This window comes from Phasianus colchicus, chromosome 13 (genome assembly GCF_987193195.1).
Source record: "Phasianus colchicus chromosome 13, bPhaCol1.hap1.1, whole genome shotgun sequence".
In the NCBI taxonomy this organism is placed as follows: Eukaryota; Metazoa; Chordata; class Aves; order Galliformes; family Phasianidae; genus Phasianus; species Phasianus colchicus.
This window is the reverse complement of record NC_143448.1, coordinates 2,963,749-2,991,291: the sequence shown is the minus strand read 5'-3', so window position 1 is coordinate 2,991,291 and position 27,543 is coordinate 2,963,749. Positions and strand designations below refer to the sequence as shown.

The 27,543-nt window shown below is 55.2% G+C and overlaps 4 protein-coding genes and 1 long non-coding RNA gene across 16 annotated transcripts; 3 read left to right on the top strand and 2 right to left on the bottom strand.

Moving 5' to 3' along the window:
• The first annotated feature begins 816 nt into the window (after window positions 1–816).
• On the top strand, window positions 817–6,650 carry GFOD2 (Gfo/Idh/MocA-like oxidoreductase domain containing 2). Of its 3 annotated transcripts, XM_090149826.1 has the most exons (4): window positions 817–918; window positions 1,080–1,417; window positions 4,240–4,568; window positions 4,659–6,650. In XM_090149826.1, the coding sequence occupies exons 2-4, from the start codon at window positions 1,162–1,164 to the stop codon at window positions 5,136–5,138; spliced, it is 1,065 nt and encodes a 354-aa protein (XP_090005952.1). In that variant the 5' UTR covers window positions 817–918; window positions 1,080–1,161; the 3' UTR covers window positions 5,139–6,650. The 3 variants fall into 3 exon arrangements, with proteins under 3 accessions (XP_090005952.1, XP_031471109.1, XP_090005953.1); XM_031615249.2 differs by having other exon boundaries at window positions 4,240–6,650; XM_090149827.1 differs by lacking the exon at window positions 1,080–1,417 and having other exon boundaries at window positions 896–918; window positions 4,240–6,650.
• A 174-nt stretch (window positions 6,651–6,824) lies between these two features.
• Window positions 6,825–8,689, bottom strand: LOC149916114 (uncharacterized). The gene is made up of 5 exons (XR_016470829.1): window positions 8,671–8,689; window positions 8,305–8,376; window positions 8,035–8,189; window positions 7,531–7,629; window positions 6,825–6,960 (listed from the first exon to the last, which is right to left on the bottom strand). It is a non-coding gene; the product is annotated as an uncharacterized LOC149916114 (long non-coding RNA).
• Window positions 8,298–15,741, top strand: ENKD1 (enkurin domain containing 1). 5 transcript variants are annotated; one of them, XM_031615242.2, is made up of 10 exons: window positions 8,463–8,576; window positions 8,813–8,927; window positions 9,704–9,774; window positions 10,715–10,815; window positions 10,968–11,192; window positions 11,539–11,711; window positions 13,297–13,458; window positions 13,773–13,942; window positions 14,342–14,478; window positions 14,971–15,741. In XM_031615242.2, exons 2-10 carry the CDS (start codon window positions 8,862–8,864, stop codon window positions 15,129–15,131), a joined length of 1,266 nt encoding a protein of 421 aa, XP_031471102.1. In that variant the 5' UTR covers window positions 8,463–8,576; window positions 8,813–8,861; the 3' UTR covers window positions 15,132–15,741. The 5 variants fall into 5 exon arrangements, with proteins under 5 accessions (XP_090005951.1, XP_031471102.1, XP_090005950.1 ...); XM_090149825.1 differs by lacking the exon at window positions 9,704–9,774 and having other exon boundaries at window positions 8,298–8,576; window positions 8,813–8,940; XM_090149824.1 differs by lacking the exon at window positions 9,704–9,774 and having other exon boundaries at window positions 8,552–8,576.
• A 987-nt stretch (window positions 15,742–16,728) lies between these two features.
• LOC116243813 (partitioning defective 6 homolog alpha-like) lies at window positions 16,729–22,023 on the bottom strand. Of its 4 annotated transcripts, none has more exons than XM_031615251.2 (3): window positions 20,667–20,808; window positions 19,665–19,887; window positions 16,729–17,733 (listed from the first exon to the last, which is right to left on the bottom strand). In XM_031615251.2, exons 1-3 carry the CDS (start codon window positions 20,727–20,729, stop codon window positions 16,949–16,951), a joined length of 1,071 nt encoding a protein of 356 aa, XP_031471111.2. In that variant the 5' UTR covers window positions 20,730–20,808; the 3' UTR covers window positions 16,729–16,948. The 4 variants fall into 4 exon arrangements, with proteins under 4 accessions (XP_031471111.2, XP_031471110.2, XP_090005947.1 ...); XM_031615250.2 differs by having other exon boundaries at window positions 16,731–17,736; window positions 20,667–20,807; XM_090149821.1 differs by lacking the exon at window positions 20,667–20,808 and adding an exon at window positions 21,585–22,023 and having other exon boundaries at window positions 16,732–17,736.
• Window positions 22,024–22,194: 171 nt separating this feature from the next.
• Window positions 22,195–27,472, top strand: HERPUD1 (homocysteine inducible ER protein with ubiquitin like domain 1). Of its 3 annotated transcripts, none has more exons than XM_031615248.2 (8): window positions 22,195–22,357; window positions 22,530–22,607; window positions 22,688–22,759; window positions 23,721–23,842; window positions 24,139–24,261; window positions 24,755–25,093; window positions 25,913–26,018; window positions 26,534–27,472. In XM_031615248.2, exons 1-8 carry the CDS (start codon window positions 22,220–22,222, stop codon window positions 26,702–26,704), a joined length of 1,149 nt encoding a protein of 382 aa, XP_031471108.2. In that variant the 5' UTR covers window positions 22,195–22,219; the 3' UTR covers window positions 26,705–27,472. The 3 variants fall into 3 exon arrangements, with proteins under 3 accessions (XP_031471108.2, XP_031471106.2, XP_031471105.2); XM_031615246.2 differs by having other exon boundaries at window positions 22,685–22,759; window positions 26,537–27,472; XM_031615245.2 differs by having other exon boundaries at window positions 22,685–22,759.
• Window positions 27,473–27,543: the final 71 nt, after the last annotated feature.

Sequence of the window (27,543 nt, the reverse complement as noted above, 5' to 3'; positions counted from 1 at the left end):
AGAGGATCTTCCTCGTTGGACAAGTCCTACGGCTGTGGGAGATGAAGTGACACAAAACAAAAGGGAGTGTATAAACAGGAGGGTGGGTGGTGACAGGACAAGGGGAATGGCTTTAAACTGAGACAGCGGAGGTTTAGGTTGGATATCAGGAGAAAGTTTTTCACCCAGATGCTGGTGAGGCACTGGAACAGGTTGCCCAAGGAGGCTGTGGATGCCCCATCCCTGCAGGCATTCGAGGCCAGGCTGGATGTGGCTCTGGGCAGCCTGGGCTGCTGGTTGGCGACTCTGCACACAGCAGGGGGTTGGAACTGATGATCATTGTGGTCCTTTTCAATCCAGGCCATTCTATGGGTCAGTGATTCTATGGTTCCTATGGCGCCCCATGAGTCCCTATGGATCCTTATGGCACCCCATAGGTTCTCTGGGCAGCCTGGTCTGCTGGTTGGCGACCCTGCACATAGCAGGGGGTTGGAACCGGATGAGCACTGTGGTCCTTTGCAACCCAGGCCGTTCTGTGAAAATGGGGCAAGGAGGGAAAGTGAAGCGCCCCTCCAGGCCACCACGGAGAGCGGAGCTGGCAGCCGTACGTGGCCCTTAAGAACAACAGGCGCTGCCCTCACCTCCAGCCGCCCTCCTATTGGCCGCCGGCGCCGCCCGTCTGCAGAAGTCCCGCCTCTCTTCCTTGATCCGCCTCGTGATTGGCCACACTTTCCCCAGACTCGGAAGCCGCTTAGGGCGCCGCCATTTTCTACGACTGCGCCTCGCCCCTTGGGCGGCCTCGGGCACGCGCGGTCCACACAGCGGCGCGGACTTCCGCATCCGCGCCTGCGCGGGCCCGGCCGCGCCGGGAGCGCGCCCGGCCCGGAGATGCGCGGGGCGGAGGCGGAGCGGGCGGGGTCCTCCGCGCCCCCGCGGCGGGTAAGGGCGGCTCGGGGGGGGGGGGAGGAGGGTCGGCGGGGCGCTGCCTCGTGGAGCTCCTCGGGGCGGGCGCTGAGATCCGGGCGTCGGCAGGAACGAGCAGAGCGCCGCCTCGGTGCGGGCTGTGCGCGGCGCTGACCGCCTCGCTTTGCGTCCCGCAGGGGCCGAGGATGGAGCGGGAGGCGGAGGAGCGCCGCGTTCCCTCGCAGGTCCGCGCGGAGCGGCGTCCCTGAGCCCGGCGGGATGAAGCTGCCCGGGGTGGGCGTGTTTGGGGCCGGCGGCACCGCCCGCGTCCTCGTCCCCCTGCTGCGAGCCGAAGGCTTCTCCGTCGAGGCCGTGTGGGGAACGACGGAGGAAGAAGCGAGGCAGCTGGCCCAGGAGATGGGCGTCTCCTTCTACACCAGCCGCACCGACGACGTCCTGCTGCACCAGGACGTGGACCTGGTTTGCATCAACATCCCCCCGCCGCTCACCCGGCAGATTGCTGTCAAGGCTTTAGGTACCTTTTTGCCTTTAGGCTTGGGCCGACGGCCCGGGTTTTGTCGTGCTCACAGCACGTCTTGTTAAGGTAGTTTTAGGTTGGGTGATTTCTCGAAGCCTGCCCCGAATCGATATGCAGACAGGTGTTAAGTTAGGCTTGGGGTTTCTGATGCTGTTGGATTTGTTTCTTTACAAAGCAGCGCTGCTCTTTGAGCCGTGCCATAGAGTGCCGTACCACAGAACGGCCTGGGTTGCAAAGGAGTACAGTGCTCATCCAGTTCCACCCCCCTGCTATGTGCAGGGTCGCCAACCAGCAGACCAGGCTGCCCAGAGAACCCATGGGGTGCCATAAGGATCCATAGGGACTCATGGGGCGCCATAGGGACCCATAGAATCATTGACTCATAGGATGGCCTGGGTTGAAAAGGACCACAGTGATCATCAGTCCCAACTCCCTGCTATGTGCAGGTCGCCAACCAGCAGCCCAGGCTGCCCAGAGCCACATCCAGCCTGGCCTCGAAAGCCTGCAGGGATGGGGCATCCACAGCCTCCTTGGCCAACCTGTTCCATTGTGTCACCACCCTTAGAGTGAAAAACTTCCTCCTGATATCCAACCCAAACCTCCCCTGTCTCAGTTTCAAACCATTCCCCCTTGTCCTCTCACTACCCACCCAACCCACTTTGCACATCCTGAGCCAGTTTTGTTTAGCTTGCTGTGATTCAGCGCACTGGGGGAGCGCAAAATGAGGATGGGCAGATGGCAAGTGTGTTTTCTCTGAGTGTTCAGATCAACACAGTGATGTTTGTCATCAGGAAAGTCTTGGCTGCGAATGGTTGATGATAATAGGTTGGCGTTTTAGTAGCTTCCAGGCTGTGCTGTTTGCATACGTTAATTACTGACAGACATTTGTACACAAGCCTGGGTACAGCCCTGGCGTGGCAGGGGTAAAGGAGTAAGCCTGAACTGAGTTCATGAACCAGATCAAAGCCCAGAACATAATTCAAATGAAGATGAGTACAATCCTATGGTTTATCTCCATAACAAGCAAAGCGAGAAGCTCTTCTAAAATTCGTGCTTCTTTTGATCTCAGAGGAACTAAAACGCCAGCTTTGTGGTGGATGTCCCCCAGCAGAAATGCATGCACCTCAATATGGGGGGAGCCTGGGGCTGAGTTCAGGCTGAGGGGATGTGGTGGGTGATGTGTGCTGCAAGGCTCAGCAGGCAGAGCATCAGAAGCCATCTCTCCATCTCTCCTCACACTGGGAGCCCAATGTGCAGCCCAGCCTTGTGGTGCCTCCTGGATTGGCTGCAGAGGAACTCTCCATTTATCTCTCTTGATTTACATTGCTCGGGGAGTCTTTCCAAAGGAGATTATTTGGCTCTCTGGTTTCGTGGAGTCCCTGCAGATTATAGCATGGATATGTTAATTGTGGAGGAAGGAGTCAGAAAGGGCTCTTATCATTGCTCTGTCCTGGGACAAACACATGTTTCCTGTTCTTGAAACAGGGTAAACAAGCGTGCTGTGCTCTTTGCATGTTGTGCTTTCCATCTCTGTGACCAGTAGCACAGAGGTCTTTCCAAACCACATGCAAACAAGACGTGACATGAAGGAATGTGTTTTGGAACGAGCTTCCATTTGTTGAGAGGCTGCTAACCAACAGCTGCTTGTTTGTGAAGGCTCCTTGGATGCTCCCAGTGTCGTACAGTGGACGCAGCAACGCTCTGCTGCTTCAGCAGTGGTTTAGTTGGGCAGTGGGTGCAGCCTTGGGTGCTTTACTAAGGGGAGTCAAGAGCTGGGGCTTCCATCTGACGGCGTGGATGTATTCACAGAAGGTAGATGGCTTTAGTGGTTGGAGTCAACGTTATAACTTGTGCTAAGAGTGACAAAGCTGAGGAGTGGGTTTCGCTAGACCAACCTGATTCTGGATAAGGACAAACCTAAGATAGGTCTTGGGGAGTAAGACTGACTCTCTGGTGTCCCAGGAGGGCTTCTGTGGTCCGCAGTGAGAAGTTTGCTCCGAGCTGTGTGTGGAAAAGATGCTGAGGGCTGTGGTAGGATGGCTGCCATGATGGCTGCGTGGGGCACCTTGCGTGTGCCTCCATCTCCCCACCCCTTCCCAGTTGGAAGATACCAGGTGTTCTTTTTCTCCTAAAACCAAAACACAGCATCATACCAGACGCGCTAAGGAAAAATCACAGCATGGCTTAGACTGGAGGGGACTGAAAAGGCCAGCCAGTCTGTGGCAGAGTTGCACACCAACCAGCTCAGGCTGCCCAGAGCCCAGTCCAACCTGGCCTTGAATGTCTCCAGGGATGGGGAACCCCCAGCTCTCTGTGCAGTCTGTTCCAGTGCCTCACCACCTTCTGAGTTAAAACTTCTTTCCTGACATCTAACCTTAATCTCCCTCCTGTTATAATTTTGTATTCTGTGCACAGGCCACCGAGTACCTTCAATTTCTATTAATCTGTTAATAAATTCATAGTGATGGTAAAATATAAAATCAAGCCTCCGCTCGTCTCGAGTGCATTTATCTCCGTGATGATATTTTTTTCCTCTGGCTGCACAGCCGTTCAAATGATTTTATAGCTGCAGCACTTCAATGGCATAAAAACCTGTCAGAGTTCATCCGCCGTGATGTAAAAATCCTCTCTTTATTTGGAGCTCTGTGGGTGTTTGTCAGCTCTGAGCATCTTGGAAGCACTTGGAGTCTTGCCGCGCTTAGCGTTCCTATTTTAGTTCCCAGATCTTTGCTTTTGAAAGCCTAAAAACTGCAGCTTCCTGGCAACCTTGGGGGCTCGTCAGCATTTCTTGCTCACGTTTTGTGGTGTTTGTGTTGCAGGAATAGGGAAGAACGTGATCTGTGAGAAAGCTGCTACCTCCGTGGACGCCTTCAGGATGGTCACAGCTGCCAGGTATTACCCCAAGCTGATGAGCATCGTCGGCAACGTCCTCCGTTTCTTGCCTGCCTTTGTGAAGATGAAGCAGCTGATAGAAGAGCACTACGTGGGCAACGTGATGATCTGCGACGTGCGGGTTTACGGGGGCAGCCTGCTCAGCCACAAGTACAGCTGGATCTGCGACGAGCTGATGGGGGGAGGAGGTTTGCACACCATGGGCACGTACATCATCGACCTGCTGAGCCACCTCGTCGGCAGGAGGGCGCAGAAGGTCCACGGCCTGCTCAAGACTTTTGTGAAGCAGAACACGGCCATCAGCGGGATCCGCCACGTCACCAGCGATGACTTCTGTTTTTTCCAGATGCTGATGAACGAGGGTGTCTGTTGCACTGTGACTCTCAACTTCAACATGCCCGGATCGTTCGTTCACGAGGTCATGGTGGTGGGGTCCAGCGGGCGCCTCGTAGCGCGCGGCACGGATTTGTATGGGCAGAAGAACACAGCGCTGCAAGAAGAACTGCTGTTTGCTGACTCTCTGACTGTCAACAAAGGCCTTTTGGACAAGGGCTTGAAAGACATCCCGCTGCTCTACCTGAAGGGAATGGTGTACATGGTGCAAGCACTGCGGCAGTCTTTCCAAGAGCAGGAAGATCGCCGGACGTGGGATCACCAGCCCGTCTCTATGGCAGCATCTTTTGAAGATGGCTTGTACATGCAGAGCGTAGTGGAGGCCATTAAGAAATCCAGCAGGTCGGGGGAGTGGGAGGCTGTGGAGGTCATGACAGAGGAACCAGATGCCAACCAAAACCTGTGTGAGGCGCTGCAGAGGAATAACTTATGAGCATTCTTGCTTTGGGAAGATAGGACAACGAATGCTTCCAGCTGCAGCTGTAAAAATCCTCTCTGGTTTTTAAGATTCCTATTTAATAATTTGAGTTTCTTGTTGTTTTTTTAAGTGTGTAAAGTAATGTCATGTTCTGATGGAAGCAGTTCCGATTTAAGACGTTCCGTTTTTGCAAGCGTTTAATTCTTGTCTTGGAGACTTAGGAAAACTTGAATTGCCCTTTGCACTCGCAGCAGTGAAGTGAAGCATGGGATCTGTGCCACTGCATGGCTCGGAGAGGGGACACGGCCCCTCTTGTTTTATCAGTCCTAAAGTGAGAGTGAGAAGAGCAGGATCTGAGAGCATCTGTTGCTCAGATGCCTTCGCCTTCTCTCTTGGAATCTGATTTAGTTTTACTCCTCAGTAATGCTTTATTAACGAGTTTAGGGATGTAACACATCTCTGAACTGCCATAGGACAAAGACCAGAAGGAACAGAGTAAAGTTTGTAGAATAAGAATTGGCCGTTGGCTTTCTGCATACAGCAAATGTCTTTCAAATTAATTTAAACCAGTATGTTATATTTAAAGGATGCTGTGAGATCCCAGCTGATGGCGTTGGGGAAAGCTGTGACACTTTGTGCTTTCCTCCCATATCTGCAGACATTATTCCTTCGACTCGTGACACCGACTGCATCCAGCAGCCTTTCTGCATAAGCTCCACGTCCACCAGTTGTGTTTACAGCCTGGCAGCAGCAGAGCTGTGACTGCAGGGCCACCTCCTCACTGCTGTGACTTCCTGAACTCCTCCCAGGCTCGCAGATGAGGCTCAGGATGTCGCTGCCAATGAAGCTGTAAAACCTTAACCTTCCACGTAACTGATGGTGGAGGTAAGGAGGTCTTGCCTACCTCTTGCAGCTCTCCTATGTGCTGGCTGGGAAGCTGTCACACTACACATGCTGATAGCTGAGGAGTCTGCCCTGAACTTCAAACACTGGATATCAATCTCTGGTCCTGCCTGCCCTCCTGCAGCTCGTGGCTGTTGGCAGCTGGTGGGTGGCAGTCTGTTCATTTGGAGAAGAGTTTCTCTCTGAGGCAGGTATGTGATAGGGACAGTACAATTTTACTACGTTTATTTTGTGTACTTGAAAGCTTTTTTTAATGTATTTCCCACTAAAATGGTAACCCTGTGTATTTATGTACGTTAACACGCAAACCACTGTTTCATAAGCTGGTCCTTCCTGAAAAGTATCTGACTTGTTTTCTACAGAAATAAATAAAAAATATATATTGTTTGTTAAAGGCATTCTTCGTGCAGCTGGGTGCCTGTGTGTGATTTGGCTGAGCTGAAACCTCCATGACAGAGCTGAACAGGGCTTCCAGCTGGGGCTGATCACCTGGTGTGACAAAGTAGGAGATGGATCTTCTGACAGGACTTGCTTTCCCCATTGGTGAGAAAAGGATGGCAGCTCCTCTTGCTTGTACAGCACAGAGCTATGCCCACCTCTTTGCTTTTTCTCTCATTCTAAAGCTGTTCTGGAGTCGTTGGTTCTAGAGATACCCTGTCTATCGTGGGCCTCCCACACTGACTTGTGATGAATGAGATCTTTATTTTCTGCCTGTCTGGTTATAGAAATTGCTGGAAGGTGCAAGCTAAGGAGCAAAATCTTCATGGGTTTGCTGGCACCGTTCTTTACTCGGTTTCTAAACGAGACATTTACCTTCAGGTATTTATTTCCTTTCAACAGAGTTTCAAACTGACAGAAAGAAATGTATTGAGGTGCTTTTGTAAAGGGTGGGAGCTCAGCTGGTCCTTGGCTCTGAGCACTCGTCAGCTGTGGGCTGAAGGAAGAAAGCAGAAGGGTGTAAATTACACACTGTCCCCAGCAGGTGCACCAGTGGAAGTTCTGCATCTTCCTGCAATGCTTTCCAGGTAGAGGATTGCTGTTCCTGCTCTAGCTCTGAGCATCTCCTGTCTGTGCTATGTGCTATGTAAAGCAGGTGAAATAACATCTCCTGAGCTCACCTGGAAGAGTCCCTGCCTTCATTCACTCTGACTCAGTCTGACTTCATTCCTGCCTGGTTCTGGATCTGTTTTGAATTGGGAAACAACCTTTGTGCTGCTGTCACAGACCTGCAGTGGGCAGGCTGGGCCTCTGGGAAAACCCAGAGTGACACAAGCAAGGGCAAAGCCTCCATCTCTGGGGGGCTGAGCTACGGAATCCTGCACATCTCTGGTCCCTCCCTATTGCCATGACCTGCTGGTAAGCTATTGCCCTCCTTAGGTGGCCTGGTTGGCACAGCGTGCCCTGTGCCTGGCCCTGCATCTTCTCAGAGGGGCTCCCAACCATCCAGCCTGCTCACTTGAACCTTATTGGAGCAATCTCTCCAGCTCTGGAGCAGCTGCCCTACCTGCTGGTGCTGAGCCTTCACCTTCCTCTTCTGCTGGGCCCATCGGCTCGGTGCTGAGGTTGATGTACTGATACAAGGGGCGCAGACGCGGCAGCCGCCCTGCAGGGAATCCCAGAATGGCTTAGGTTGGAAGGGACCTTAAAGAGCACTGAGATCCGACCTCCTGCCCTGAGCTGGGGGGTGCAAGAAAAGGGCAGAACTGACAAACCCCGTGTGCCAAAGCTTCAGTCCCAGCACTAGTCCTGAGAGGAGAGGGAAGGGTGTTACCCCAACCAGCACAGGAGCCAGGAACTGCAGCAGACATCCCTTAGCTAGGGTAAAAGCCAGGGATCTGCAGCCACATCCCAGAGACACGAGAGCAGCTGGAGGGAGGACAAGTCTGCCCAAGCATCACAGTGCCCAGCTGAGCATCCAGCCGCGTGCAACCCCCCACCGTCACCGCAGCCACGGGGACACTGCCACCTCTGCGAGCAGCACGAGGGCTGCTCCCCCATGGATGCTCACCCAGCGCATCCCGAGGTGGGACTTTTTTGCACGGCTGCGTGTTGCTCGTGCTTTTCCTCTTCTTGCTCTTTCCCTGCAGCTCGGCAGCGGGGCTGGCATCGCCCTCGGCAGCGGGATGCTGCAAATCGGGCCGCTGCAACGCTTGCAGGTGGATCCTGCGGGACAGAAACGGGCTGCAGGGCAGGGCCGGCTCTGCACCGTGCGGCTGAACCGACGCACGGCGATCCCTGCGGCACGGAGCCGGCTCCCGAAAGAGACGTGCCGGCTTACTTTGCGTCCCGCACGGGGTGGTCGGACATGGAGCAGCACCGGGCTTCGACAGCAGCAGCGGTTGGAAGGAGGCTGCGGGACGCAGCGGGGAGGGCCGTTACCGGGGGAACGGTCTGAAGTCCGGCCGTCCCATAGCAAGAGGAAGAAAAGCGGGGCCGTGCCGAGCCCAGCCGCCCATCATCGTCTGCCCACACCTCTCTCCGGGCGGGGCTCAGCCCGGCCCTCCGCCCCCCGGCGGAAGCGGCTGTTGCCCGGAGCGGCGGCTCCGCGGGGTGCGTGCGGTGCGGCCGGAACCCGGCAGGCTGTGTCCCTTGTCCCCCATCCCACCCCACCCCACCCCATCCCATCCCCCGCAGCGCTTCTGACCCGATGTTTCCTCCCACAACGGGAGCGAGCGAACGGCCCAATTGCCACGAGCCCTTTGCTCGGCCCCGGCTGACTCGCTCTGCTTATCGCAGCTTATCCAGAGATGTATTTTTTTTTTTTTTTTCCCTTATGCTTTTTACAGAATCGGGCTCGTAGCAGCACAAAGCCGAACAACAAAGCTCCAGCTCCGCATGAGGCTGCAGCTCCCCGGCCGGGCACGCAGCTCCGGTGGGCGGCACCGAGCTCTGCTGGAAGAGGTACGGACGGGAGGTGTGTCCTGCGGCTCCGAGCAGCTCTGCTTCCCTGCCCCCCTCTGCAGCCCGGCCCCGGGCTGATCAGGAGCTGCACACGTACATCTGTTTGCTTGAGCTGCGAGGCCGTGGCCTCTTGCTGCTGGCAACAGACGCTTTTGATGCTTAGGTTTCTAACACGGTGCTGGAGATGCTTTCCTAGGTGCATATTAGATCCCAGCTGGGAGGGCTGGCCCTGCTCCTCCTGTAGGCACGTGCTCCTGTTGCTCCCCTTGTGCTTGCTCAGTGTCTGTCTGGTCCAGCATGGAGTTCCATCCGGGTGGGATGCAGTCTGCTCATCCCTGGAGCCCACAGGTTCTCAAACAGCCCCATCCTCCAGCCCTGCTGTCTCACTGTGCAGGAGCAGAGCAGCTGCCTGGAAAGCCTGCTTTTGGGAGCTGAAGGTTTGGCTGCTTCATCCTAAGGCCAGATGATGATGATGGTGATGATGATGCAGGTGCTGGGGCTGCATCCTGCATGGAGGGTTTGCTGTGAGCACCCAGATAGGCCGAGTGCTGTTGTAACAAAGCTGTGTGATCTTGCGAGATCCAAACCCAGAGGCAATGTGACTTGCAAATCAGGGTGTGGGTGTCATCTGCAAATTCCCTGCGGCAGGGCAGGGTGCTGCTGGGATGTGAGATGGGCCCTGTGTTCAGGTGCAGGAGGAGCCTTCCATCCCCCAGCTCCCATCAGCTCGCCTTTCCTCCTTCAGTCCCCCACGCTAATTGCCTGCTCTGTTACAGGTCCTCCTTTCACTCTGTCATTTTGCACCTAAATTACTGGCTTTGGAGGAGAGTTCAGATCGAGATCAGATGTGAGTTTCAAGGCCAGTAACTATCCTGGAGTAATCTCTCGGTGGATGCTTTGGATGCTTTTTTTTTTTCTTTTAGGATAAGAGAGCCCATGCTGGCTTAGCTCTATCCATTTTAAAGGAGATTAAATAATAAGAGAACAGTGCTCTTTTACTGCAGCCTGAGAATCTGAGTCTGAAGCTTTTCAGAAATAGCTTTTGCAGGGTGGCTGGGTACAAACAAGCCTCTGGACATGCCTGCCGGTGTGCAGTGCTCAGCACTGCTTACATTGCCTCTGCAGTCGTGTCTGGGAGATGAATAATAGCTTTTTGCTAATGGGTCTCATGTCAACAAGGGTAATTTAACAGGGAAGACAGCAGTGCATTAGTTGCTATGAGTCAGGCTCACTCAGCCTTGTGCTGATTGTTTATTGGTTTATAAATTAAATGGAAGATGCTGTGTCCCGTCAGTGCTGGCATTCAGAGGGTCCTAAAAGGGGCTCTTCCCGTAGGGCTGTCTCTGAAGTGTTGGAATTGCAGAGCCAGGAGTCAGATTTTCTGTGCTGAAGGTACAGGTATTACAAAGTGCAGACACTTCAGGATCAATGCTGGTTAGTCCTGCAATGGGGACAGCACTGCTGGATGCCTCGCCTCACCTACATGGAAGCACAGCATGGTTGGGTTGGAAGGAAGCCCCAAGCCCTGCTGTAGGCTGGCTGCCCCCCAGCTCAGGTTCCCCAGTGCCCATCCATGGCCTGGAGCACCTCCAGGGCTGGGCACCCACAGCTCTTGGGCAGCCATGGGGTCCATTGGGGTTGTTTCCTACTTGCAGGTTGTCCCTGCAGCAGGGTATGAGCTCCCCAATAGAAAGGTCAGCCATTCACATACACTTAGCTGTAGCTCTGCAGCGGCTCAGCCAGCTGTGTTTAGTTCACTTCTCACTGGTGGTTGGTTTCCATTGCAGAGACAGAGACAGCAGAATGTGTGAAGGGCCATCCAAGATTTCTGGACCCATTCCTCCAGACCCTACGCTCTTCCCAAACTATTACAGACGCCCTTTCTCAGGTGAGTCCTCAGGTGATCCTGAAGGTTAAAAGAAGGGAAAACGTGAGGTAGAAGTAGAGGGGGACCTTCAGCATCTTTTGCAGGCTGTGCTTGAAAAAAACAGCGAGGTGAGATCGTGCTAAGCTGCTTTTTCCTTTTTTCTTTCTCTGTAGCTCGAGGGAGGCTGGAAGGCAATGCTCAGCAGTTGGATTTTACCTCTCGCCCCACGGACTCAGCTCCCAGCTCACCCCGTGCTCTGAGCAGTGCCCACCAGCCCCAGCCAGCCCCCCGCATCCGCCCCAGCGGAAGGGACTTTTTGGAGAAGGGGCAGAAGGGGACGCTGAGCCTCCTGCTGCAGCTCGATGGGCTCTCTCTCGGTGGGGGTCTGCCAGCAAAGAGTAAGCACAGCTGTGCTGAGGTCCAGAAGGGAGGTGAAGCTGAGCGCTGCCTGTCACCTATTGGCTTTATATCCTGGCATCGCCCCGAGCTGGTGCCAGCGCGGTGGTTGCCGCAAGCGCTGTGCCAAAATGGGAGGGGAACCAGCTGAGGTCTTCCAGAACAGGGTCGGTCCTCCCAACGTGGGGGGAAATGCACAGATTGTGTGGTCTGCGGGAGGGGGGAGGACTTGCTGTTTGCTCGGGTGGCTTTGGAGATGGAGCTGTCAGCTCTGGTGTTGTGATCCAGGAGCGTACGGCTGCTGGCAGTGTTTGAGGGCTGAAAGCTGTGTCTCCTCTTGCCGTGCAGGGAAAGAGTCCAAGGACCACGAGAAGGAAAACGTGAGGCGAATAAAGGAGATTCAGAAGAGATGCAAAGAGAGGGAGCGAGCCCAGGAGCGCAGCCAGCCCAAACCTGTGAAAGCTCTGTGGAAATCCCAGAAATACGAAAACGTGGAGTCAAAGGTGAAGGCCAGACTGCAGGTGGGTACCCAGGGGACTCTTCAACTCTCCTGGCAGGTCAGAAGAAGAAAATCTGCTGCCTCCTGCCTGACCCTTCTGTTGTAGGGCAATTCCTGGCGTGGTGCAGAGCAGCCCTCAGCATATCCCTGTCCTGAGGTGCATCCAGCTGGCTTCTCAGCTTTCCACGTCTGGGGTTGATGCCAAAAGGCGGTGGGATTCTGCCCCACAGATCACTGTCCTCACCCTTTCTGCGTGGCACTGGGGCGGAGAAGGAGAGATCAGCCTTCAGGCTGCTGCAGGCTTTGTGCCAGCTCTCAGGACCCTGTGACACACAGTGGGTTTCACCAACTGTATACTGAGCTGAAACACGTTTGGTTTCTGTTCCGAGCGGTATCTGGTCTCCTGCAGGTTCTGCTTTGCTTTTGGCCTCTTTCTTTTCCATCCTCTGGATATTTTTTTTCTTTCCTGGTGTCTCTGTTGGGGGCTTTCCAAAATGCAGCCAAGTGGTTACACTGAGGAATGCACTGAAGAAGCTGGGTGACGTCTTGAGCATCACCATTTAAGCAACACCCTCCTTGCTGCTTCATAGCTGAGCTGAAGCTTCAGATTCCTCCTCATCTCTGCATCGCTTCCCTCCATTCTTTGCCCCCCGAGCCAACGAGGTGGTGCTACAAAGATTGGCAAGGTGATTTCCAAGCAGTTCCAGAAGCCTTGTCCCTTCTTTCTGGTGCACCACCAACTTGCTTGCTGGTATCTGTGACCTTCCACACACGAGAGCAAGCCCACCTGTGCCTTAGGAATGAATACAAGCCTACGCTCTTGTTTGACAAATCATCAGGATCAGAGGATGATTGAGATCATCTTTTGTTTTGTGGAAAGGGGGTGTTCTCTCTGCACGGTTTCTGCGTGGTGTGTTTCTGTGCTCTTTGGATTCGGAGGCCCCGGAGCTGACTCACATTGCTTTAACCATTGCTGAGGCTGTCCTAGAGCTGATGTGTTCCCTTCAAAGCATCTCCATCTTCTGCGAAGCTCCTGCTCACGGCTGGAGTTGGTTCTGTTAGGTCTTGAAAGTCTGGCATGGAGTTTTTCTCCATGGCATGGAGTTTTTCTCCATGCCAGACTTTCTCCTCTCATCTTTGATGGTGTAAATTGCAGCTGCTTCCTTGACAGCAGCAGCCAGCATCACCTTGCTCTGCAGCTGACCACTGAAGATGCCTCCCCACCCCTAGTGGGTATCTCTGTAGGGTTATCTGATGGTGCCCTGCTTCTGTGCCTGCAGTGTTATTCAGTAAAGAGGGACTCCCTGGCCAGCGCTTCGCACACTTGCGGTCTGTATGGATGTTCCTGCAGATCTTTTTTCTTCCTTCTAGTGCTGCTTCACCAAGTTCAGTTGCCAGCTGTGGGTTTGTTGCCGTCGGCACTCTGGTTTGGTCTCTGCTGCCTGTGGTTTGTGTGCAGAACTTTAGCCACATCACAGCAGAGGAGCACGTTGTTGTAAACCTGTGGTCGAGCTTGTGGTTGACCCCCAGACTGTGCCGGTGAGTTTCTCTTTGCCCCATCATCCCCACACTGAGCCGTTTTTCTGTTATTTTAACACCTTTCCCAGGAGAGCTCCCCACCTCCAAACCCAGAGGCTGTGAATTTCCTGCGGGCGTACTCTCGCTGTGGCCCTGGGATCAGGCCAGGCAGATCTCTGTCCCCAAGCCCTGCCAGCATGAAAGCAGGGACAGGCACTGAGGCTCTGCAGACACTGGGTGCCGAAACCAAGGTGAGTTGCACACTGCCTGCATGCTCCCAGGGGTTTCTGTCCCCCTGCCACCCGTTGCTCTTGCTTTGCATGCTTTGTGTGTGCTCAGCTTAACAAGGCAGGCTGTTGGTTTCCGTGGCTGTTGGTGCCTGCTGTCTCAAGCTGTTGCTGTGGGTGCTGTCTGCCTATGGCTCCTGAGGTGGGACGGGCTGGGGATCTGCCCTGTCTTTGTGCACCTGCTCAGCATCTCACACATGTAGCTGCTCACTCTGTCCCTTATGAGGATAAGAGCAGTGCCACCCCAGCTCCCACTGCCTCCCGTTGTCTACTTTCAGTTGCAGGTGGAGGGCAACAGCATTGACTTCATCAAGCACAACGCCCGCAATGCCAAGCGGGCTCCGCTGCGGCGCTCCCAGTCCCTGCAGGCCCTGGCTGAGCTGCTGGGACAGAAGCAGCGGGAGCAGGAGGAGTACAACGCCAAGCAGAAGGGCCACGTCCCCCAGTAGTACGTATGCCACGGGGGCCACGTGCCAGCAGAGCAATGACTGTGGCCTGGGGAATAAACGCAGAGCTTGCTGGTTTCTTGGCTTAACAAGAATCCTGCAGCTGTGGGATTTTACCAGCAACTGGGCTGGTAAAAAGTTTTGCCTCCTTCTCCCTTGCTTGCTGCAGTACAGTGATGCTATGTGCTCAGTTTGAGCACACACAAAGTGTGGTGGCCAGCCCGTGCACGTGGGCTGAATCCAAGTGCTTCCCATTGCAGCAAGGGCATATGGAGCAGGGGGGGTGCTGCCAGCCTGGGGCTCTGAGGTCTTCAGGCAGTGACGTGGAGACCAGCAGGGCTCCATTCCTGGGCAGCCCTTCCTGCCAGGTGTGCCGACACCAGCTTTTGTGTGCCTTGCAGCCTGCTGGAGAGGAAGGAGCAGTGGCGCAGGCAGATGGAGGAGCAGCTGCGAAGCCGGCCGGATCCCGACACGCCGCCCGGCCACACCATGATGCCCGAGGGCCAGCGGCTGGAGATGCTCAGCAGCCTGAAGCAGAGTAAGAGGAAAAGAAACAAGGATTCCAGCTCAAAAAATAGCCAGGATTATGGAGAGCAAAGTTTAGGAGCGCAGGCTTGCTTCATGATTTCCTGCCTCTTGGAGAGATGCTGGGCTGTTCCAGTAATCCCTGCCCTAGAGCTGTGTGTGCAGAAAGAGCAATCCTTCGGCATGGTAGGACCTGGAGGTTACAGCTTTGGCTTTCTGGAATGGGCTTGGCCCAAGGGACCTGACATTAGGGTTACTATTGTACTTAAAATGAATATTTTAGTTGGAAGAGGTCTTTCTGGGTCTCTATTCCAACCCTTGCTCAAAGTAGGAGCACCTTAGAGCTGGAGCTTTGGTCCTCCTCCAGCTGCGGTTTCAATCCAGGGGTGGGTATTGTCTCCTGCTCCCACGCTGCTTCCATTTTAACAGCTGAACAGTGAGGTTGTAATGTTAGGGAGAAAAAGGGAATTTCTCTTCCACTCACACAGTTTTTTGTCCTTTTCAGGCCAGGAGCAGCTGATAAAGGACCTGGTGATGCTGCCGATGCGTGCAGACACCCTCAGTGTTCAGAAGAGGCGAGTAGAGCTGGAAAAGAAGCTCTCCCAGATAGAAGAGGCACTCAAAATCTTCTCCAGGCCCAAAGTCTTCATCAAGCTGGACTCCTGAGCCCATGGGGCTACAAGCAGTGCTGCTCTGCGTGAGCATCCCAGGGAAGGGAAGAAGAGGAAGACAAATTGAGGACCTTGCACCCGGTGTGGTATCAGTACCGTGTCCAACACACAGTTGGCACTTCTTGCTCTTGCTCCCAGGGCACATCCAGGGAAATGGGAGGGAGAGGAGCTAATTGACTCTGCTGTGCAGCGTGGAGAACAGTTGTCTCCGTGCTGGTTGAATTCTCACAGAGATCAGCTGTCTGCTTGGAACTGACGCCACAGGTCTCATGGCTTCTTGTTTTCCCATTTCTAGAAACTGGCAGGCGGTCCCCCATGCTGCTGCTCTGCTGTTGGTTGTCCTTCTCTTTCCCCCAGGGCACTGCAGGCTTCGCTGCACACAGGGCCCTTGCTCTGGGCTCTGTGCTGACCCATCCTAAGCACGCAGCCGGTGCCTTTGTCCCCTCCATATTGCTGCACGCACTCGGTAGCTCAAGGACAGCAAAAAGGCACAGAGCTCCAGTGCTTCCTGCTCAGAGAACGGCTGGGCTGGAAGCAGGGGTGTCTGGAGAAGCTGTTGTTGTCCGTGGGGTGGGATGCACTCCAATAAAGTTGTAGTTTTCCTCCGTTTGTGTGTCTTGGTGGACTCAGCAGGGCCTCAGGAGTGGTGGTGGGCAGCAGAAAACAGCAGTGCTGATGTGATGCAGCCAGGAGGAGAGGTGTGAGACCTCATGGGGGATGGCCTGAAGTGGCCAGAGGACAGGGCAGGTGCCATTGTGCAGGTGAGCTCTGCCTCCATCGCATCACATACCCCATAGGAGTTTCAGCAGCTCTGAAAAGCTCTTTGCTTTGTGGAGCAAAGGAAGATTCAGCCCAGAGGGGAATCACTGGAGGGTTCTGGTCCAAATGCTGCCCAGAGCAGGGCCAGATCCACAGCTCAGGGCCTTGTCCAGCTTGCTTGGGAAAATCTCCACCATGGGACAAATGCTGCACTGCTGCAGGCTTTCCTTCATCCCAAGGCAGGATCTGGGGCTCATCAGGGTGGTGAGACGTTGCAGCCTCATCCTATGCTCCAGGCTGCTGGGAGATAGCACTGCTGCCGAGCCCCAAGGAAGCTCCCAGTGCCTGGGGCTGGAGGAGGTGAGGAACCAACCAGAAAATGGCCCCACACCTCCTTGGGGCTGTCCTCAGGGCATTGCCACTGCCTGCGAGCAGCCCCAGCTCTGCTGCAGTTGCACTCCCTGCTATAAACAAGCCTGGACTAACCAGCTCTGCTGTCTGCATCTCTTTCCTGCCTGGCTGGGGCCTGGCTCAGCCCTTGCAGTCCTGGAGAGCTGTGGGTCCTCCTACTTCTGTAAGACAGATGTCACCACACAGCAGCACCCACATCAGGACCCCGTGTTTGCCCTAGGCACAGGGGCTTGCTGTGCCCAAAGCAGCCTGAGCATCTATTGTAGGATAACTCTGCAATTAGCTTTGCTGGGCTCACCTGGGAAGCAGCAAAGCCACGTGTGTGCAGAACTGTTAGGGACACACGTGCCTCATCCCACAGCACCAAACCCATCTGCTGTCCTGAATGGAGACTGCTGGCCCCTGCAGCGACGCGAACGATGGACAAACAGGGTGTTTTCTAGAAAAGGTTTTACTGTCCATTGCAATATATTACTTGATGATGCACGTTTTGATAAAATAATTAAAAAACCCAGGTGGGTGGAAGAAGGGAGGTGAGGGGTTCAGATGGGCAGTGCCTGGCAGGAGCAGAACCCCAGGGCAAGGGCAGGGCAGAGGCAGCCCCACTCGGCCCCATCGCCCCGGTGCCCACAAGCAGTCCGGCTATAGGGTGAGCAGGGTGCCATCCTCCTGCACGCTGCCCCGGCCGGGGCTGCCATCGTGGCTGCCCAGGGACTGCAGGGAGCCGTGCGAGCTGTGCGGGGACAGGCTGGGCGGGAGGGGTCCGTCAGCAGGGCCCCCATTGGGGCAGCCCACGGGGCCGTAATGGGGCGCGCTGTCGCTCTCGATGACCAGGTCACCCTCCTCGTCGCTCTCGGCCGTGCTGTAGTTGCTGAGGTACTGTGAGGCCGGGCTGGGGGTCTGCTGGCTTGGGGTGCTGTCCGTGGACACCCCCGAGCTGCCCGAGGCTTTGCTGCTGCGGATGACGTTGTTGCGCTGGTTGGCCGGCTTGACGGTGATGATGAGGTTGTGGCTGTTGGCCACCATCATGTCCGTCACCTGGTCCAGAGACTTGCCGGCCACGTCGATGCCGTTGACCTCCAGGATCTCGTCGCTCACCGCCAGCAGCCCCGTGCTCTCCGCCAGGCCGCCCTTCACCAGGCGGGAGATGAAGATGCCGGGCACTTTCTCGACGCCCTGCGGGGCCACGCGCACGCTGACGCCGTCGCGGATGTAGAAGCCCAGCGGCTTGTCGGAGCCGTGCTTGTGGAGCCGCACGCGGCGGTGCGTCTCGGGCAGGATGTCCACGTCGATGATGGAGGAGATCTGGCGGAAATCCTGGGGCATGCCGATGAGGAGGTGAGGTTTGGCCCGGTAGTGCGCTGGGCGCAGCAACCCCTTCTTCTTCCTCTGCAAGGAGTTGGAGGCGAAGACGCCGGCGTCCGATTCTGCTGTGGGGAGCAAAGGGGGATGAGGTCAGACGGAGCTCAGCACCGCACGGCAGCTGCGATCTCACCAGCTTTCCCCACCAAACATCGCCCCGGCTCTTCCTGTCTCCTCTGGGCCCATCTCCTGGGATTACCCAGTGTACACGCGGCTGGGATTAGTGGGATCGAGGCGGTGATTCAGCCTTAATCACACTTTAAGCCAAGCTCTGCAGCTTAACGCTTGAGCTGCCGACTCTGCAAACCTGGGGGCCGCTGCTGCGCCTTGGTTTGGGGCACACACACACACCAGCTCCCCACCTTATCCCCATCGGAGCAGAATGACCAGATCAGGGCCACAGAGCCCTGCCACACCCACAAGCTGGACGCCTATCTCCCAGTGCCCCATCCCAGGGCTGCAGCGTCCCCATGGCCCTGGACCTCCCAACCCTATGCATCCTGTCAGCACCTCTTGTTCCACCTCCAGGCACTGCTATGCAGGGTCTGGCTCCATTACCCCCAGCCAGCCGCTGTGAGGCTGTTCAGTGGGTGCCATCTCCCTCACATCATTCCCTTGAATGCATCCCCTAGAGGCCAGGGAGCATCCCCTGGGCTCTCTCTGGTTTCTCTCCACCCCTCTCCATGGGGGAGCTCAGATCTGGATGCCGTGTTGCCGCTGCATCCTTCCAACGCTGCCCAGGGCTTATCAGCATCCTCAGTGCCCAGCCTGCAGAACCAGCAGGTGTTCTGCCACCAATACAGAAAGCACCCAAAGTGACCTCAGGAGGACTCTGAGAAAGCCTGGTCCCAGTGCCACAGCAAGGGGAATGCAGCATTCTATGCAGTGCAGCACCCATGAGAGGGGCTGCCAAGTGCAGGAGCTCCTCACCAGCACCAGATCCTGCTCTGGGCACGGGGGAGTCCTTGGCACCATGGGGATATGGGGTTTCTCCCAGGACGAGCTGGCCTGCCAGGGCTCCTGGGTTATAAATATCTCCCTGCACTCACCGCCTGCCTTATTTTTAGCTTGGGGAAGGGCGGTGGAGGCTTTCCCACAGCTATTTCAGCACATGGCTGCTCTCTGGGGGGCGAGAGGCAGCCAGGCTGTGCCGCTTGGTGCCTTGGGGATGCACCAGGCATCCTCCTGCCCTTCCCATGAGCCCGAGCCCAGCTCTGTGGCTGAGCACCTGTCTCCAGCTGGGCACCAATGGGACATCTCCACTGCCTCTACGTGTGAGTGGTGGCATGGGGAGCCAAAGTGCTGTGGCTTTTGCTTTTCAACCCCATGGCACGGGACTCTAAAACCCACACATGTGGACACACTATGTGCATGCTCCCCGTCCACTCAGTGTGTGAAGGAAGCTCTGCAGCTGCCTCTGTTCCTCACCAACCTGGGGACTGGTTTGACTACAGCCCAGCCCTGGAATGACCTGGATCCATTCTAAATCAGCTGTGACTCACCCAGGGCTCACTCCTGGCCTCTCCATGTGCCCCTCTTGCAGACCCTCTGCCAGGTTCCTGCCCTATGTTGCAGCCCTGGTGCAGGAGTGGATGGTTTGGAGCTGCTTGAATGGCCCTGGTGGAAACCCATGCAGGAGCACAGGAAACCTGACTCAGCAGCACAACATCACCCCTTATCTGGGGACTTTGGGCCGACAACATGAGCTGGAACCACCGCAGTGCTCAGGGTCCCTCCCGTGCAGCTGCACTTGGGATGCCGCTATCACAGCTATTTCACAGCCCAGCACAAGGAAGCTGCACTGCACGGAGCCCACACCAGCCCGGCTGCAAAGGCGACTTCCAAGAGGTGAAATGCACGGGCTGGGTGGCCATAGTGTCACCTCCTCCCAAGCCATCCCCCAGCACAACGAGAGGAACAAGGCCAGCACATGGACTGCCGCTCGCCCCGCGCATCCCAAGGAATGGATCCCAGCCCTTCTCCGGCCGCCACTGACCCTTTTTCTGGATGATGACCCTGAGCAGGGGGTTGGCAGAGGACAGGGCCTTGTGGTAGTTGTCGTCGTTGTTGATGGGCAGCAGGTCGCCGTGCACGTCGGTGTAGCCCAGCAGCACATCCACGCGGGGGATCTGATGCACGCTCTGCAGTAGGCTGTAAAAGTCCTGGAAGGTGCCGGCGCTGGAACGCTTCATGGCAAAGCGACGGAACTCAGCATCAAACTGCAGAGGAGGAGGAGGAGGGAGAGGAGGTAAAGGTGGTTAGAGCTGGAGGAGGGTGAGCAGGACCCCAGCTGTTATTCACGGGGCATGCAGGCAGAGATGGGGAAGGGGCACATGGGGACACAGGGTGTGTCCTCGGGGGCTGGCGGAGGCACATCTGGAGGAGGCACATCTGAGTGAGTGCAGGGCTGGGAGCTGGCAGAGCACAGCTGGGTGAGGGTGTGCTGGGGGGGCTGAGCGAGGGCACATCTGGATGTGCCCACACATCTGGATGCGTGTGCACATCTGGATGCCCCCTCACGCCGGAGAGAAGGGAGCTGTCGGGATACACATCTGGCCCGAGGCGTCCCCGGTGCGACCGCGTCCCGACGGCACACATCTAACCCAGCTAACCGAGGGCTGCCCCCGGCCCGCTCGCACCGCTGGGGCCGCGCCGCCCCCGCCGCCGCCGTGCACCTGCCGAACGCTCCCGGCGCTGCGCCCTCCACCGCGTCGAGCGGGCGGGCTGACGGCCAGGCGGCTCCGTCTTCCCGGTACCGGCATCGCGCGGCGCTCGGAGCCGTGCCGCTGCAGCACCGGGAGCGGAGCAGGGCCCCGCACGGCCGGGATGCCTCTGCGCGCTGCCGCCCCCACGTGTGCTGCCGGGGCGGGCGGGCATCATCAGCACCGGCATCAGCACCGGCATCAGCACCGGCATCAGCACCGGCATCAGCACCGGCATCAGCACCGGCATCAGCACCGGCATCAGCACCGGCATCAGCACCGGCATCAGCGCTTACCTTGCTCTTGACCTCGATGACGGGCTCGGCGGATCGCGCCGGCGTGCGGTGGTGTTTGGCCATGCTGCCCGCACCGCCCCGCGCCGCCGCTCCCGCGGCCACGGGGGATTTTCACCGGCCATGACGTCACCGGCGGGCCGGCCGGGCGGCGCCGCGCCATTGGTCGAGGCGGGGCTCGGGGGCGGGGTCGGCGCGGCGCGGCGCGCGGCCGTGGAGCGAAAGGGAGCGCGCTGACAACGTCGCCATAGCAACGGGGGCGGGGGCGGGGCCGGGAGGGGGGACCCCCGCGGGCGGCGGGCAGCGTGGGGTCACGGAGACGTCAATGGCGGAATGCCGGGAGGGACCCGCGTGGGGCCACCCATAAATCAGACGCTACGGCTGAGAGCGGCGTCCCTGCGCTCCCTGAGCTCCGGCAGCCCTGGGGAGCTGTTCCGTGCCCACCGCCCTCTGGGGCAGAACCATTCGCTGACCCCCGTCTGACCCTTCGCGATGCAGCTCCGGCCCTCAGTGCTTTGCCCAGGAGAGCGTGGCCAGGAGCTGCTGTAGGACAGGGAGCAGAGGAAGCACCCTGGCTGCGCCGAGTTTAACTCGGCGGGTTTGCTCGCAGGGTAATTGCGTTGAGGTCAGACAGATAATCCTGCTGTCAGCGGGGTCAGTGCTGACGCAGGCAATATTGACAGAGGGCTTTCAGAGCCCTTCACCTCGGCGTCTGGTGAACAGGGGTTCGTTGCTCGCAGGACACGTGCGAGGCTTGGCTCCTGCTTTGAGCTGTGCCCACAGGGTCAGGGCCTTGAGCTGGGGAGCTCCAAGGCCGCAGCCACGTCCCTGCCCAGGGTTACTGCTTTGGGGGACGGCAGCAAGGGCTCAGCAGCCCCGGGCCCCTCCAGCACTCACCTCACAGCCTCACCCCGTGCCCACCTGAGCACAGGCCACAGCCAGGCCAGCAGCGGGCAAACAGCTCCAGCTGGGGACGTTCGCAAGGGCGGCCTCGGGCACGGTGCTGGCTTTCTCTCTTCTGAGGGCCGTGGTGCTCGCTGGCCAGCTGGGGTCAGCTCAGGCCGCGGGTACAGCCCAGCTGCGGGCAAAGGGCGGGGAGGGGCCTCAGCCCAGGGCCGTCCCCATGCCCGTCCCTCAGCCCGCAATCCGCACACAGCAGCTCCGTGCCCGGTCATCCAGCACACGGCCCGAAGCCAGAGCAGCGCCGAGGGAGGGGGCCGTGTGGCCGGGCCTGAGGGCCGCCGTGGGGAAGCTGCGACCAGAGGGAGCCAGGCACCGGGATGTGGGGCAGCGCGACATCACCGCAGAGCCCGGCCCGGGGTTACCGGGTTGCCATGGCAACGCGGCGCCGAGAGACCCTTCCACGCTCTTCGTTCCGCCCCCCGTCGCGCGGCACGCGAGGCTGCTTCCTATTGGCCCACGTGTCCGCCCCCTCTACCCTCGCAGCCAATCGCTTGCAGCCACCGCGGCGCTGCGGTCAGGCGGGGCGGAAGTGGGCGGGGCGCGGAGGGCGGCTATATAAAGGGCGGCGGCGGGGGCACCGCCATACGCGCGCCATGGCAGAGGAGCTGTCGCTGTCCCTGCTGGTGCGCAGCCCCGCGCGGCGTCACCCCGACCTGCGGCTCCGCGCCGCGCCCGCCTGGAGCGTGCGGCGCCTGAAGGCCGAGCTGCGCCGCCGTGACCCCGGGGCGCCGGTAAGGGCCGCGGAGCGGTGGGGGGGTGCGGGCTGACGCAAGGCCCGGGTGCGGTTGCGGCACCGCGAGGCCTTGGGAGCCGGGGCTGCACGGGGCCGGGATTCCGCGTGGGTCCATTGGCGGCTGCGTGGCTCGGAGGAGGTGGTGATTTCTTTCTTTCCGTCTCTTCGAGGCTGAGGAGGACCAGAAGCTGATCTACTGCGGGAAGCTGCTGCTGGACCATCAGCTCCTGCGCGAGTTCCTGCCCGCGGTAGGATCGCTGCTCCATCCTGCGCTGAAGCATCGAGGCGCGGGGAAACTTCTCTAACGTGTCCGTGTGTCTCTCAGCAGGAGGAGCTGCACGCTCTGCACCTGGTCTACAACCTGAGGGCTCCCACAGATGTGCCAGAGAGCAGCACAGAGGTATTTACACTGAGTGGAGGCACTGCTTTCAGTGCTGGGGCTGTAAGTGCTCACCAGTGCTGCAGGTGTTTCCTGTTAATGCTGTGATACTGTTGGTGCTTGCTGTGTGAGAATGTAGTTAAATTAAGCTCAGAAACTGCTGGATTAACAGGTGCCACCCAAATCTGTGCTGAAAGGAAATATCTAAGGTGTAAGGTGGTTGTAATGTGCTTTCTGGAGGAGCCCTGCTTTCTGCTCTGTTCTGCTTAATGATATAAGGCCTGTCATACCCAGACGGAGGCTGATGTGGTCAGTGGGGGCAGCTCTCCTTGCTCTGGTGGCTGTGTGGGGAAGAAAAGATATAGGTGAAGATGTGTTACATGCCCTTTAATGACTCAGATGGCAGAGGGGAAGTTAGGTGGCTGATGTCGTGAGTTACTGGTCTTAAGTGTCACCGTCCAAACTCACTTCTGAGTGTATGTACTGAAATATGTGGAGCTGTTTATACTGCCTGGACTGAGCAATCTGAACTTTTCCTACCCATATTGCCAGATGTGAGTCACTCTCTGAATATTATGCAGCTGTATCACTCAGAGCAGCTCTTGAATTACATCTGTGTATCACAAATGGATGTGAAAGCACAGACATGGTAGCTGATAAGTTGGTTTGTCTCGAGCACAGATCCCGTAGTTCTTTCTCATCACCAGATAGGACCTGAATGGGAGTGAAAACATGAAATGCCTGTAACATATGGTGTTTTATGTAAAATTAAGGGGCTCTAAAATAGAGATGGAGGTGCTTTGTAGCACAGGATTAAGTGCAGTGTCACTGCTGTGGCACCTGGGGGAGCCTAGTGCAGTACAAACAGTGTGAGATGTGAAACAGTTTCTCTAAAATAAGAACTGTGCAATGTGGTGTCATTGTTTGCATGAGATTTGCATGGTGTTTGAACAGTCCCTCAGGTAGCTATGGTTGCCTCTAGGTTAAGGCTGCTCAGTCAACGCTGGTGACAGAAGCTAGGCAAGAACCAGCTGCTGCTTCCTCAGATGGTGGAAGGCTGAGATGCTCTCCTGGTGGTCAGGCAGCAGCAGGAGTCAGTGCCAGGTAAGTCCATTACTGAGACCCTCACAGGGTTAGGCCTGCTTGGGCAGACTGTTGGATGCCAGCCCTGATATATGCAGTGGAGAATAGGCCAGAGGTGCCAAGGATGTATAAAATCCAGTTTATTTGCTATAATAGCAAATCTTGCTTTTATTCACTGGGAAGAGATGCTTTTAATACTCTACAGGGAAGAATTTTTGTTTCAGTGCAGGAAATAGCAGAAGGCATCTAATGTCCTTCAGTAAATGGCTCTTGTGGCTTTTCTGGTGTTTAACAAATGTTGTTTAAATCTTGCACAGGCCCGAAACACCTCAGCATGCTTTCCAAGCTGTGCCTCCAGGGTTTTCTGTGTACACAACCTACAGCATGCTTCAGATGTCCTGGCTTCAACAGATCTATGCAAGGCAATACTACATGCAATAGTAAGTCTTCCTGAAGCTGCTAGTGAAAAGTAGAAGCTAATAGAAGGAAATACAGAAAAGGACTGTTTGTTTTCTTATGGTGTAGTCAGAAGACTTAGTGCTCTACTGCTGTACCCTGCTTTTCTGCAGGAAATCTACTTCTGCTCTTATGTTAGCTCCTTACCATATTTTTGACTGCTGAAAGTAGCCCACAGATGGGAAATTGGTCACAGAGATAAAACCAAGAACTGTAAGCAGCCTTCCAGAACACCTTCAGGTTGATCAGAATAACTTTTTGTGAAGTTATTGCTAACATGGAGGTGTGTAGTTTCACTTGGCAGTCATGACAGCGTTGTCATAAGCAGAGCCAAAATTTGTTTTGAGTCCTTGTGAAGCACAACCTTTTCCTAAATTGTATGTGCTCTGACTTGGTGGTTCTGAACTTCTAAAGAGGACAAGTTCTGAGTGTCTGTTCAGCATAAAAAGATTTAAACCACATTTCTCTGGTTTCCAGCTTGGCTTCTACTGCTGCATCTGCTGACCCATCCTCCACACGGCGTTCTCAGGAGATCCCAGTGACACCCCCAGCTCCTCTCCCAGACCCATTTCCTGCACACAACCAACCTGGGGGCCGGAATGGTGCTCCACAAGCTAACGAGGTGGCCAACCAGAACTTAAGGATGAACGCCCAGGGGGGTCCTCTCATGGGGGAAGAGGAGGAGGGTGGCAATCGAGACTGGCTGGACTGGCTCTACTCTGCAACGCTGTTCTATGTTTTTGTCAACATCGTCTACTTCTACTCCAGTGTCAGCAGATTCCTCCTGGTTATGGGTGGCACTGTTCTGATGTATCTGTAAGTGTATAGTTTGGATATTGAGTGCTGTCAAATGTTGCAGTGAAGTGCTGCACTCTGGGGGGAGGTGAGCTTTCTGATAATAGAGCTTTATGGGACTCGTATACCTGGAGAAGGTGAAGCTCTCATCTCACCCTGGTATACCTCAGTGTTTAGCAAAAATACAGTTACAGCCTCTGGGTTCAGAGTAGAATGGATAGGTGATAGGGAATCATCTTGCCCCCTTTCTGGTGTAGTTGACTTTCCTTTTTGGAAAACTATCGGAAGACAAAGTAACTCGTAGTGTAAAGCCCCAGCAGCTTTGTGAAAATTCAGTGAAACAATGGACAAGTGCTTAAAATCTTGGGAGAGAACCTTGCACCTTCTCTGTAAGTTGTGTTGCCACGTGTTTTTTTGTTACCTTCTTAGGAGAGAAGACAAAGTTTAAAAAAAAAAAGTGATGTCATGAGTTGCTTTTAAGCTGCTCTAGAGGGGAGAAACTGGGGATAAATGTCTTACGAGTACGGTACAGATAGCCAGCCTTTGGGTGACATTCTTGGGGTGTCTGGCAGAATGTCCCCTCGTATACTGTTTGATCACCAGTGAGATAATGGGTGCAGGCCTGTGAGTTACTGTCAGTAGTCTCAGCTGAAGCTGCAGCAACTTAAAAATGCACTTCTGTATATTCAGACTTGTAGAAAAAAGGCTAATGGCTTCAACAAGTTCCACACTGTTAACACACTGTTGATAATCCCCAGCTACAGTGTTGTTGAATTACCCTGATGTGTCAGGAGGGAGTTGTGTAAGCAGCATTAACACAAATATATTGCCTTCCCTCAGGCACCATGTTGGATGGTTCCCCTTTAGACAACGAGGAGCTCAGCCTTTCCCAGATAACATTCCTCCTCAAGCTGCTGTAAACCAGGACCAGAACAATAACTTACAGGTATTGTGTTTTCTAAAACATGAGCATGAAATGCAATGAAGTTTTTACTGTTTGTACAAGTAGTTTACTAATTATACAAATAGTGAAAATTCTGAATTCTTGTAGAGAAGCATCTTGTGTGGAATAATTGCCAGCCTGCTGCTGCTTTTGGAGAACTAAAGTGCTGCGTGTTATCTCCTACTTGTTAGGTGTTGGAGAGTGGTCTGTTGCAGTCCAAGTTCTGTAACTGAACTCAGGTCTGAGTATGCAAGCAAGCTGAGTCCTGCATTTCCAGTGACACTTGGGGTTTTGTCAGTGTTTGAGTTAATTAGCTGTAAAGGAAACACCTGACCAAATAAACTGTATGCATCTGTCCTAAGCAATATATTCTTACTTTGGTTGTTGGGGGTTACTTCAGTAGAGAAGCACTGAGTAGGTTTTATATTGACAGTGAAAATCAAGTAACAGTACAGCTTAGCACCTGATTCTCATAATGCATTTCTGCAGTGATTTTCACTGAATGTTCTTCCTTTCAGCAGGGAGGGAATGCAGGCAGAGCAGAGGAACCTGAGGCCCCTCCTGATGCAGGACAAGTTCTGCCGGAGCTGCCACAGACCAACCCATCCCTTATGAGCACAGCGTGGCTGTTTTTCAAGACTTTCTTTGCATCCCTCCTTCCAGAAGGGCCAAGGCTGACCCGCAACTGATGTGGCACCATTTGCTTTTGTGGACCATCAGTGAGCAGATCAGATGCCAATCCCAAAACAGGAGTGAAAATGTGTTGGCATTTGTCTGGCCTTCGCTGATGAAGATGCAAGAGGCCTTAAGTTGTTGCAATACAGGCACAAGATGATTGCCCTCATTCCAAAGAACTTTCTTCCGTAGCATTTATTGGGTACCTATGTAGAGGCTTGGCATTGTAAACTTGTGCACTAAATGCACAGGCTCTGAGCACATGTGCAAAGATGTTAGAGAAGCAAATTGCTTCTTCTGTGTAATGCGATTCCTGTTGGAATGTTTCAAATGCTATTTAAATTACACTGAGTGTAATATCTTAAATTGCTAGATAAGCATTAGCAGGTTTTTAGGAAAGATCTATTGTTAAATTGCTTAAACAATATTTTAAATTTTGCTTTGTAAATATTTTCCTATGAAAAATGTGTTGTGCCATTTCCTTGGCAAAAGGAGCAGCTGTGGGGCAGTGACCTCAGTGGAGCTGCAGGTTTCAAACTGCCCAGCAAGCCCTTCATACTCAAGGCTGATTTCTTTGCTCTCAAATAATGGGAGGAGAGTGCATTCAACTTTAATCAAGAATTTATGTAGGACTTAAATTTACTGCTTTCAGTTATAAAATCAAAACAGACTGAGACCTGTATTTAATGTAGATGCATTTTCATTCTAGAGCAACTCCATTGTATTTGTTTCCTTTAATGTGGTTAAGGGCTTTGATTCAATAAAATTTGCAGTCACTTATCTGTACTTGTATGTGCTCTACAGCAGAGCACATTATGTGCTCTGAACTTCTTGAAAGGCCACGAGGTTTTGG